The sequence below is a fragment of the Lissotriton vulgaris genome, chromosome 8 (genome assembly GCF_964263255.1).
Source record: "Lissotriton vulgaris chromosome 8, aLisVul1.2, whole genome shotgun sequence".
In the NCBI taxonomy this organism is placed as follows: Eukaryota; Metazoa; Chordata; class Amphibia; order Caudata; family Salamandridae; genus Lissotriton; species Lissotriton vulgaris.
Genome location: NC_141696.1, coordinates 1,333,278,819 through 1,333,291,777, shown reverse-complemented (window position 1 = coordinate 1,333,291,777; position 12,959 = coordinate 1,333,278,819). Strand labels below are relative to the sequence as shown.

The following is a 12,959-nucleotide window of genomic DNA, read 5'->3' as shown; positions in this document are numbered from 1 at the left end:
AGAGCTCTTGCAAAGGCGGGCAGGACGTGCGCAGAGGCTGCACTTCACAAACACCCCCAGCAATAAAAGACAAGAACTGGTGATGTACACCTCGCATGGGAGCTGCGCCGGGGCCTCTCCGCGGGGGCGTGAGGGGGCTGAGAATCCCAAATACACCACAAATACCCCGCCGATGAGGAGGTCTCCCTCCGAGGAGTAGGACTGCTGTGTCCGGCCCTGGAGGTCACACCCCGGCTGTCTGCCCCAGCTCCTCTGCCGAGGATCACAACAGAGGTCAGGAGAGACGCTGCGGACAGCCATGGAGGCTCCGGCGGTCCCTGGCACCAGTGCAAGGGGCCGCAGTGTGCCACTGTGTCCTGGGGCCAAGTGCAGAGAAAGAAATGCTACCCCAGGCTGCAGGGTTGGGGTGGTGGAAGGAGGACCCCTGAGGTGGTGACGCGGCCCCCGGAGCCCACAGGGCCCTAACACTGGCCCCTGACTGCGCCTCGGCCTCACCAGCCATGTTCTAGTTTGGATAATTATCCTGTGAGAGTTAAAAATCGTGAAAAACGAAAAACAAACTAAATGGAACTAACCAGGTGTGTGTGGCAGCTCTCGGCGGGACAGGTGCAATAAGCATTTAAAACATGAGATAACAAATGCGACAACATCTCGAAAGGAGAGTCTTGAAACAGAAAACTGCAGAAACCGTCCCGCATGGAGTCTTCACTATAAGTCTCCTTTGTCAAATCAAGGAAAGTGAAATCGTGCAGCCCACCCCTGCAAACGACACTTTCAAAATGGTCAAAACAAACCTTAAAAAAAAAACACCACCGCAATGACTATCGCAAAGGGGCGGAGAGCGAAAAAAACAGCGGAACGCCCACGAATCTGCTCCGGCAATTGGAGCTAGCCAATGGAAGAGCAGGCGGGACAAAGCTCCCGTACTGTTCTAACATAAGATTTCGCCTGCGCGAACGCTGCTGCGCAGCGGACGCCAGGCGAAACCTAAAAATGAAGCTATGATACCACTGTGGCTGTGGGGACCCAAGAACCTGGTTGTGGTCTATATGTGATGCAGAGAGGGGGAAAAAACTAAAACTACCTCCTGGTAGACAAATGGCTTTTTGTGTCTCCTGTTAGTAGGACTAAAAGCAGGATGGACCGAGAATTGTTAAGCCTTTGCTATAAGTTTGACATGTCTCAGTCCTTAAAATAGTCCAACAACAGCTTTTCTTCAGGACAGAGCCTCTCTATGGTTGGTGTGCACCAGGTAGTATCACAATGATCTTTAATGGCAAGTAAAGTTTTACCAAGACACTGATATTGTGCCTGTCAGGCCAACGGTGGAACACAGTTGCTGTCATAGGAGGAACCATTGGACAGTGTAAACTAGGCCAAGAGACTGAAAACAACTTATTGTATATGTATTCTCATTTTCCACATGAGGAAAAATAAGTGCCAATACCATACATGTGTGGTGAAATGAGCTCTAAGACATTCACAGATTTACCCTCCGCCTCTCTCCATGGCAGCAAAAGCTTAATCAAGTTTGTCTTGCCAAGTTTGTCATCGCTGTCTCCTCCGAGGCGGGAGGCGAGCCAGAAATATCAAAACTTTCCACTAAATTCAGGTTGGTTTGTTTATTGTAAACTATGAAACAGATTAATATACACCAATCACAGCATAATTGTATAGAAGTACAAAGTAAATAGGATGAAGCCAAATTTCCAGAACCGATTCAACCTATAAAATGAAAAGAAAACAACTAGTTCCATTACAGCCACATAGGATATCTGGACACAAAAATCTATGTTGAATGGCATCGAAACTGCATTCAGAAACCCCCACAAATCCCTAACTGCCCCAACACTACCCTAAAGTGGAACTCTTGGTCTAAGACCATCTTCAGTCAGGTGTCTGAGCCTTCCAAAGAATTAACTCCAACCGGGGTCATGTAGCATAAAGCCACAGAAGCCAAAGAGGAGGTCTGTACCTCAAGGCACCCTAAAGCAGAAGTGTCAGCTGTCTCTAACTACGTTGCAACATAAGCAATTGCTGAATTAAGGCGCCTCACGCAGTTCTACTAGTATTTTCCATTCCAGCATCCTCTCTCTGTCTCCATGTTCACCCATTGAGAATTTCCGTACATCATTGGTGCCATCTCCTTCTCCCAAGAGAACTCGTCCCCCATCCATTCTCACTTTTCTTAGGCCTCTCTATGTGCTAGGAACGACAACTCTTTCTCTCAACTAATAAAGCCTTGTCCACCTGCAGTGGGAATTCAAGATGCATGCCACAATCTGCGGTACAAGCAAAATACGAATTCAAACGTTAGCTGAAAAATGATTTGGAAACACATTTCAGGCCTACACTTTAGCCAAATTAACAATGCACAGGTTACATTATGTGCGCCCTTCTGCAGACAAATAAGCCACACTTTCGATATATACCTTAACAATTATAAATGGCAAACCTTAAAATATTAGTGTCATGAGTGTAATATTAAACAAAATTAGCAAACACCTTTAGTCTATTATACCGTAACTAAGTATTAATGCACAATTTTTCCAGTTACATTTCTAAAGTACACATATGCTTTGCGTTAGTCATGAGGATATTTCGTTATCTCGATACTCCTCTTTCTTCTTTTTCATGTATTAGTCACACAGAGTATATGCGAGTGCAGACGGCCAATGATTATAACGCACTCCTACTGTCAATTCAAAAAGTGGGCCCCAGCTACTCTCATCCACTCATAGGCTACTACGAATGGCTGAACACCCGTATCCGGTAAACCGCACAGTGGGATCGATGCTTGCCCTAAAGACCATTCTTGGCATCAGTGGCTGGCTTGCCTGGAGATTGGGTTGAGGTCCTACAGTTGGTTGAAACAAAGGGATTTGAAGCATATCAACAAAAAACCTCTAAACTTCACTTGAAAATATTTGTGAATTCTAAATAGTTTTTTTCTTCCTAAGTTTAAAAACAATTTCAAACTCCCTTGAAACTTGCCATTAAAAGAAAGTTACGTATGTTTAGTAGACAAAATCCGAAAAATCCGGAAATAGGCTCACAGCTCAGCAGCCATTTTGTTGTTACACCTCTGGGGCCACCTCTGGAGCATTTCTTCTTTACTGTATTCAGATTGGAACATCTAAGGCCTTCCACTGCATGGATATAGGTCCCTACATTTTCTATTTTTCTTTCTGCACTCTATGATTGCATGTGGGTTCTTTCTCTCACTCGCGTGTGATGCCCATCCATGCTCTGTGTTGCTTCTTCAGGTCCTGACTAGCTCACCTGTTGCATCCTCTACCACTACCTGCCTGGCTTTGTTTGCTTTTATTTTTCTCTCTTCCCTTCTGGACTCAAGCTTTTCTGTTGCTACTCCCCCACACCTAAATGCCCCCGTACACAAGCGGACCTCCTCCTTCAACCTCTTCACCATTCCTCCATGTTTGTTTTTTCATATACTATTTTCCATTACCATTTTGAAAGCGTAAAAATGAATATTTGTGACAGTTATGCCAAGAGGGTGTGCATACATGATGGCATTGGTTGCCGATGAGTTTTGCCAATGTTGAACAGGTCTGCTTTGGCAGTCATAAGACATGTCTAATCACTTCGCCAGTGCTTTTCGATTATTTTGGCTCTGAGAGATAAGAAATGGAATTTAAATTGTAGAGCTTTTTATGTCTAGCCTACAGGCAACTTTAGTTCTCTTGCCAGCCTCATGTTTTCCTAACTATTAATAATAAAAATACTTCTATGCATGTCGTGAGGGGATTTCTGTTGGCCCTCTTCATCTTTTGGTCAATTCAAGTACTGTGCTCCATTTATTTTTCTCCAATCCAAGCCGACAGCATGGGGCAGTGGTCAGCCCACTTCAGTTGTTGTTTTGGTTCACTTATTAACAGCATTGTGCTCTAGCACATGTGCACGTTTGCCGAAAAAGAGGCTCGCTATGGTGTCACGGCTGGTAAGCCAAGCAGTCTTAAATTACATGTTCTTCAATTTTATTGTTGTATTAAGTCTCCTTTTTTAACATGCTTTGTACATGTGGACTGACACTTTACTTGTTTTTAGGTCGAGCCTAGAGCAGCGCATGCGCTGCTGCTCAACTTTTAGTAACAGGGATTTCATAGTGCTACCCTGGCCTAAAGATTGCGTGCATGTGCATGTAAATGCGCACAGTCACCATCTGCCTTTCTTATCTCATTAATTTTACATTTACGAGCCGTCATGGCTCATTAAGTGCTTTGCACACCCTCCGCCGCTCTCTCCCACTGCAGTCCCCATCTATGCATTCGCAGATAATATAAATGTAGCTTGCTTTTTGCGCAGAAGTTTAGCAAGTCTGCATTCTTTGAAAGAGCTGCTTGGGGGCCAGTTTAGGGATCAGCTGCTTTCTCCCAGATACAACAGGTGGGTTTGCTCGAGATGACACCACTGGGGAGGAATCCATGTCAGATTTAGTAATGTTTAGGTGAACAGCACAGAGAAGGCTTGTAAGAAACGCATGTTTTCCGTTTGCATGAGGGACGAAGCACCAAAACCGCATGCAGGCTCAGATGGTGGCATGACTCTGTGGCCCTTCTAAAGGGGCGGCCAAGTCCCCGTATACACCAACCTTGCTTAGGCACTGCTGGAAACTTTCTTTCCGTAGACACACTTATGCTGGCTTATCTTTAGATGTTTGGCCCTGTGTTTCATCTTTATAGCTGTGCTCTGCGAGTAGGCAGTGCCCTGGAGCGTGCAGTGTCCTTGTTGGCACCCTGTTGGCACACCTCTCCTAGGTTTTTTTCCATCACACACGAGCTATCGAGTTTAAAAAGAACGCAATGCCACACATTCCGGCGAGTGTTTCAAGTAACAGGACTTGTGTTTCCCACGAGTCGCATCCCGCTCAGTGGAGGGGTGTCTGTATCAAGTGTCTTAGCTCACAGATCACACACTGAACCCACAGGGATATGGGACATTTCTGCTTCTCTCCGTATCTGGGATGGTTTATTTTTCTAAATGGGGCCAGGCTTAGTATTTTTACATTTTTATATTGTTTGCACTGGAAAGTTACCGAATTGCTGAATGCTATTCCATGCCTTACCGATGTCAGAAGGTGCCCTGTACAAATGATATAAATATACTTACACAGACACATATACAAGTCAAGTTAAAACTTTTGCATCCGATCTTTCAACAAAGGTCCTACCATCATTTCTTCACATCGACCTTTCATTGTGTGGCAGACATACTTCCGTATAATTTTTAAGAAACATCTATCTTTAAACACAATAAACTGGATGTGCATCTATTCATTGTGCTTCACGCACGACAGTCCTGCAAGGACTCCAGCATGTAAAACTTTGGGCCCCAAAGACTACGTGCACTGCACCTCTTGTATTTTTTTCCTTCCCTGTCATTAGCGTCTTTGATGTTTCCTGTTTTCAGCATACTTCATCCCGCAACTCTGCCCAGCACCGCTCTGTCAGGCTAAGGGGTCACATAACAACATGGATGTTGTGTGTTTCGAAATATCCCTGGTTAAAGAGCTGCTGTCTGAGTTGGAAAGCTAATGGGTGGAAATAACACACTGATATATCTGCTCCAAATTCTAAAAACTGCATAGGTGGAGGTATTGATGAAAAACGTTCTGAAACTTGCCTAAGCATTTTGCTTCACAATTTCTATTTGAGGCAGAGGTGCTAAAAGTAAGATACTCTGGAAAAGACATGCCCATGTATACTTACGCACACACACACACACACACACACACACACATGCGAGAAGCACCGTGCCAGCTAAATGAGCACTGTATCCGTGCTCTCCTTAAGTGAAACTTTGAATACAGTGCGTAAGCTCCCAATAAAAAACTGCACACACCATTCTAATGCATTTTTAAAAAACAGATCACCTTTTTCTAGTGTGAAAAGTTGGGACAGAATGAAAATGGGAAGTGAATGGTTTCAGAGTTATGACGTGTGATGCGAGCACAGGCATCTTTGCTGTTTTAGTTACTTAAAGGTGCATTCCTTCTGAGGAGTGCCGGTCTCCTTGCCTTTCGTTGCTTGGTATTGGATGCCTCGCCACTTTCCTCCTCCTTGAGGGCCCGGAATAGAACTGAGTGAGCTTGTGTACTGGGCCGCCTCTAGGCGCTTCGTGGAGGGGTGATTCTAAAGGCTGCCTGGGTTGTGGTCTTAGGACGGAGGGCTTGTGTGTTTGCTGGTTTTGTTCACTGATTTGTCTACCTAGGAACAGTCAAGATGTATGCATTCTTTAAGGTACAGTCCTTCTGCTGTTTCTTACACACCCTCACCCATCACCATTTCCATGCACAAAAAATATTTACTCTTTTTCACACCCAATTTGTAGTAATTGTATAGCTCTTCAATACCTGGCGGCACAGCACCCAGGATAATGTGGTGCACGACTAAACTCTTGTTAGGTCCCAAATGCAAGACCTATTGGCTATGCCAATGCTTGTTTGCTATTATTATTACACTCTAAATACATATTGCATATGTATACAAAACAAAAAGTAAAAAAGGCTTGTCAGGACCAGACCAATTGACCTTTGCCAGTGCTTAAGGTGAGGGGAGCAGCAAGGTCTATTAGCACTTTAGATACACAGAAGTTGTTATGAAGAGTAGAGCAAAGCTGTTTTGTTCCAGTTGTCGGGTGTGAACCGGGCCTGGATTGAAAGGAGTGCTGATCTTTGCTAGGCAGGCTTGGAACAGTGAGAAGGGACATTATTGAGAATATTGTGGAAGTAAAAAGATTGATCAGAAAAGGAGATTTGAGACATACTTGTTGGAGAAGGGAAGGCTCAAGTTTAGCAGGATAATGAATGCGATTAACTGTGCCAAACAGGCCTTGTTATAAGTTACTAGCTCAAGTATCGAAATACGTCTGTTTCAAATTCTTATTGAAAGCAGAATATAACCGTAAAATGGGAAAAAACCAAAATATGCATTTTTTTTAATACCCTTGTTAGCATGGCTCCACATATGTAATACAGTTTAATAAATATTTAAAGAAATATATCTTGATGGACTTTAAATACTATCTTTCTAGGCTAGCACTGATGGCGGTTCAGCTGGAGCTTTGACCCCCCAGCATGTCCGAGCTCATTCATCTCCAGCTTCACTGCAACTAGGTGCGGTTTCTCCAGCTACACTGAATTCATCTGGGCTAATGGCACCTTCCGGACCTGCTCCCAGCGCTCAACATCTCCGGCAGTCCTCTTTTGAGATCCCGGATGATGTTCCCCTGCCACCTGGCTGGGAGATGGCGAAGACACCATCTGGCCAAAGATATTTTTTGAAGTAAGTTGCTCACTTTTATTTTTTTACCTTGTTAAAACTCACCCACCTAGGTATTGCAGATGAGAACGTAAGGATTACAGCCAAGATTTGAGTCAAATATATAGATTTTATGATAATATAGTTGAGTAATTATGCTAAATGTTTTACATTTTGTATTCATCTAGTACACTGATTTGCCTGAGACTAACATTTTATGCTCACATAACCCACAACATATATGTCCATCCTAATCACCATGGAATATGCAGATCACAACAACTTTGAATGTAGAATTATCCACCGTTCCTGATGATTTTGTTCTAAGGTTTTGTGCCAGACATATTTCTCCTACACGCAGGTGATGTGGAACTTACATTTTAAGTGCTGACCCAGTAGGCACTGACAGGTAACCTGTTTCCCACAAGTATTTTATGAATGCAGACCTAACGTCACTTTCAAAAACTATGTTCTTTCGCCCAAAAACATGAACACCAAGGCTAATTTCAGTATGTCCCAACATTTTAGATCTCATGGGTTGATTTGAACTTCATTCCAACGTGGGTATCTGATGTTGCTAAAGCACTTGCTCTCATGGGGCAGAGTCATATATCTGCCCATTTTCCTATTTGGGAATGAAGCCTCTAAATCCAGAGGCCATGATGCGAAAGTATATCTCAATGTCTAAATTTGGTTCGGAGGAATGCTAAAAAGTGATGAACTGAAGGCTTGAATGAATCCCAGCCACTTGAGGTCGCATTCCCTGGGCATCATTTTATTTGCTACCTCTGTCAAGACCCTGCCATATGCAGATCAGTCTTGGTCCTGTTGTAATAGGAGCAGTCCAGCCGAACTACCAGACCAGGTCCCCTTTTTACCGTACACAAGCAACCGCAAGTTTAAAGCTTCACCATATTAAGGAGGCTAAAATATTCTGAAAGGGGTCAAGGGTTGCTTGGGTGCTCATCTGGACGGGACCTCACCTGCCAGTAAGGAGATGGACTGTTTCCATAGGAAGCAGGGTCAGTGGTGAGTTTCATAAGGTGGACCTCTGTTTAGAGTAGCATGGTAAGAAAAAAAAACACCAAATGAACTGAAATGCAGCACAGAACGATTAGCAGTATCTGAGATTAATTCAGGCAATCCATCAGTTGCCTTGTTTTGATTCATGGCTATGTGATTTTATCCCTTCATTGCCATTAGAGATTGGAACCGGGTTTGCATAAATGTCTAGGTCTCCACCATGCAGATACTTTACGCTGTGAGGTTGCAATCTCAGTCCATTCTGTTTTAGAATAACCAACTAAAACAAGCATTTGCAATGCAATCGGTCTCACCTTTGGGACCTTGTATGTATCTATGCAGCACATTAGCCTGGGTGCTGAAACATCTACTGTTCTTTAACATGGAGGGAAAGTAAGCACCAAACTGCTTGACACGCCAGGTATGGAAATACATGGAGAGAAATATTGCCATTCAGCGGAAAATGGTATAGTCCAAAGCTCTGTGTTTAATACAAAATCAGGGCCTTCGGTGGTCATATCACTGAAAAAACAAGATTTGACAAAATATTGTTTACGCGACTTCATGAAAGACAATTTCTATGGACTGGAATCTAGAGAATGCCAAAGTGATTCTGGTATTTTACTGACCTTGGCTGGTGGTTTTCTATCAAGAATGTTTAATAGAGGCAGTTGCCAAACAAAAAATAAAAAAAAGAAAGTCCCTCAGCTGAAAGTAATTCTGGTATTTTACTGACCTCTACTGACCGTTTTCTATCAAAACCGTTAAATAGAGGCAGTTGAACAGAAAAAAAGTCCCTATGCGGAAGCAGACCAGTCCTAGGGCTGATCTCCAGAGCCCACAAAGTACATATACTAATAAGTATATACTAAAGTATATACAAGAGGTCTCTAATGCTCGACCTAAAGACTAATTATTCATTGAAGAGTTAGTGGATGTATGTTCTGTCGTGCCTATGGAGCTCATTGTTGTTTCCCCTATGTTAGCCTAATTATGCATGTTGTAGGCCGCTTTTGCTTTGCACACATTACAAAATATCCCACTTGTTTTTGTGCTACATTGTTATTCTGCAAATAGGCTGCACGTGCCTTCGTATTTTGTTCTTCTGCCGGGATTTTGTCGTAACATCTCTTGCAAGGTCAAACAAACTGCTCCTTATTTTTCTCTGTGGTTAAACACTAGCACTCGGACATAATGGAGATATCCAGCTGCTGTTTTTCAATACCTATGTTTTATCAAATAACCAAGGACTTGTCGTTTTGAAAACAGGCAGATCAAAGACGTACTTGCAGAGCATAGGTGGGAGAGAGCTGTACTAGCTGAGATGTAGAGCAACTATCTATGTATGCCATTAATCCAAGAGATCTATAATATGCCATTGTTTTCCATGGTGAGGGTAGGCTTAGGCAAATCTGTCAGCTAATACGACAGGGCTTTTTATTTTATATGGTCTCCTAATTATGCTAATCACATTGTTGGCCTACATATGCTTCCTCATTGTAGCACAGTTGCTCCATAATAGAGCACAATAGTTTCAATAAATATTTTAAGCTTTTTTCATGTCTTTCATTTATTGTGGACAAGTATGAGCGAGAGAATGAAAGGTGATGGCCTGCTACTGCGATCCCTGAGAGGGTCTAGAGTGTTGTGCTCTGGGGTGCCAAATCATGTCCCTCTGTGGGAGGGTTAGGAGGACAAGTGAGGCACTATTAACTAGTCGGATTTTGGGCCTTAGGTACTGATTTGGTATGGTGACTCCGTCCCTGCATACAGATATTTTATGGTCCCAAGCATAGTTCTGTTTCTGATCAGAATCCCTGCCACATGGCTTTGCCAACACTTGGTCTGGTACTTAGTCACGTGTCCCCTGAGAAGTGCTTGTGCGTTTCCACTAAATTTACTTCTACAACTGTAGGCATCATTGGTGGTAAGGAATTAATCCTCCACAGTTTTTAGGAAGCACCTAATTATGTTGTTATTTCAAGCTTGAAAGTTAAAAAGGACTTTACCCTTTTTTGCTTGTACTTTGTTTCCATACTGCTATACTATGCCGGCACAGCCAGTCGTTATTCCTGTTCATTGCAGACCTGCAGTCCAAGCTCCCATAACACAACATGGACTTTCTAATGTTAGTGTTGCTTTATATGTGTGGTAGAAGCAAATTATGTTTATCGTTTTGAAGAATTTATTTTTTGGGTCGATTTTCCAGCTGTGGATGCTAACTCAAACACATTTCATACATACACAACACCTCCAGCACCAAATCTATATAGACCATATGAGCTAATTGAGATACCACTGTCTTACTGGGAATACCATCCTTGGTTCCCTGGTGCCCTTTCACATGTGCCTAATCCCCATACGCGTGCGTCCCTTTAGTAAGGCTGGGGTGACCTGTCCAGCGTTAGCTGAATATACACCATACCCTGATATGGCTAATCACAGTCTTGTGTAATCACACCTTATGCCGTGGTCTAGTTACCTTATATAGATGCCTAACTCGGTAGTGCACACCTTTTTGGGACAGCCAGCAAGGGTTGTCCTGCAACAGCAAGCCCAGTTGCCTGCCGTGCCTACGATAAGTCCTGCAATTGTACCTTCAGTTATTGGCAAATGACCGACTAATCAAGAGGAAATTTCGTTTTGGATCGCCCAAAAGATTGGCCGAATTGGAGCTATTTTTCCTTATGGGACCACAAGACGAGCAAAGAACTTTGACTGTGTGCTTACCCATTGGAATGTTTCTTGCTATTGGTGACTGCAACACCTGGGGAACCGTTTTTTGCTGCAGTCTGCGATCTGTCACGGCACTCCCTCAATGTCTGTCTTACCAGATGCACTCCAACTGATACAGAGCGAACACGGGGCAGCTTCGTCCCTGGATTTGGGGATGCAATTAATGGGAAACTTTCCTGTGGCATCAGGAATGATTCTGTCGAACATTAAATGTGAAGCAGCATCTCTGATTATACGCCAGCGGCTCGCAGCGGTTGCACATGCAAACGGTGTCCATGAGTTGCCTTTAATTATTGCAGATGTTTACACATCCTTATGACGCAATAATTTGGGTACCAGACCTACCAAACCACCTCTTACCAAACCTAGTACGGACAAGAAAGCCAAGCAAACTCATGAGTGAGTATAAAAAAAACATTGAATAAATCTAAATCATCTCGGAAAGATAAACCTCACGGAGGTTCACCACCTCCGGAGTCCTCTGACAGGTGGCATGATTTTTGTGATCCCTCTTAAATCAAGACTCCAGAAAGGTATAAGGTTCCTGATACACGTTCTACTTGTTCCTTTCAGGAAACGTCTGACCAGCGGTAATGCAGAGAAGGGTGATGTGAATGCAGACAAGAGTATGTGAAACTGAAAGGGAGGCACAATGATCATCTGATGTAAAGATAAAGGAGGACATTAAATGTCGAACATTAAATGTGAAGCAGGATCTCTGATTATACGCCAGCGGCTCGCAGCGGTTGCACATGCAAACGGTGTCCATGAGTTGCCTTTAATTATTGCAGATGTTTACACATCCTTATGACGCAATAATTTGGGTACCAGACCTACCAAACCACCTCTTACCAAACCTAGTACGGACAAGGAAGCCAAGCAAACTCATGAGTGAGTATAAAAAAAACATTGAATAAATCTAAATCATCTCGGAAAGATAAACCTCACGGAGGTTCACCACCTCCGGAGTCCTCTGACAGGTGGCATGATTTTTGTGATCCCTCTTAAATCAAGACTCCAGAAAGGTATAAGGTTCCTGATACACGTTCTACTTGTTCCTTTCAGGAAACGTCTGACCAGCTGTAATGCAGAGAAGGGTGATGTGAATGCAGACAAGAGTATGTGAAACTGAAAGGGAGGCACAATGATCATCTGATGTAAAGATAAAGGAGGACATGCCCCCTCCATATAAAGCCCCTTTTCAGAAAAAGAAAGTTTTAGCCATAACTTCTAAATATCCACAGACCGTGCGAACCCTCTTCCCGAGCAGGAGCTGGGCATTGACTCTCCTCGACAGCATAGCAGAAGTCGCCATAGTGCACCAGAATCACCAGCAGTTTCTGGTAGCGAGAGCAATTGATAACTTTGTTAAAGTTGAAACCCCAGATAGCTGCCTTGCCCCTCCTGTGAGGTTTATATAACAGACATTCAAATTGAGGATCACGTACAAAGCACCATTGAAGCAATATTGTGGTAAAATGTAACTTTGTCCTAAGACATTCTGATGATGGAAGTCAATGGCACCCCACAGTTTATACAAGTATCCCACCTGGGAGAGGATGTTATACTTGCTTTTCCCTGAATGAGTCAAACAAGCGTATGCGGCAAAATGGGCTCTTGCACTGGCCCCTGTGCTCTATCCCAATCATGTCTGCTGGGATAAAGACTCTTTATCACGTTATACCCTTAAGGTCCGACCCGTAAGTGCAACCACAGTACCCTATAAAACGGGATGCAAAAGCACCTGTTGGAGAAATACTCTCCCAATTGGACTACCGGGGAGTAATTGAACACTGTATCTCTCAGATGAATAATCCTCTTTTTCCTATTTCGAAACTGGATCATTCTTATTGCATAGTCTTAGACTACAGACATTTAAATAGTCATACACACACCTTTGCGGTGCAAAACACACACAGT

General features: G+C 43.4%; 1 protein-coding gene across 4 annotated transcripts in view; it reads left to right on the top strand.

Moving 5' to 3' along the window:
* The window catches only part of YAP1 (Yes1 associated transcriptional regulator), a 182,273-nt gene that overhangs the window by 26,171 nt on the left and 143,143 nt on the right, over nucleotides 1-12,959 (top strand). For all 4 annotated transcript variants that reach the window (XM_086935277.1, XM_086935279.1, XM_086935281.1 and 1 more), the window contains exon 2: nucleotides 7,054-7,304. In XM_086935277.1, coding sequence (XP_086791403.1) covers nucleotides 7,054-7,304 — 251 coding nt within the window. The remainder of the gene's footprint in view (nucleotides 1-7,053; nucleotides 7,305-12,959) is intronic.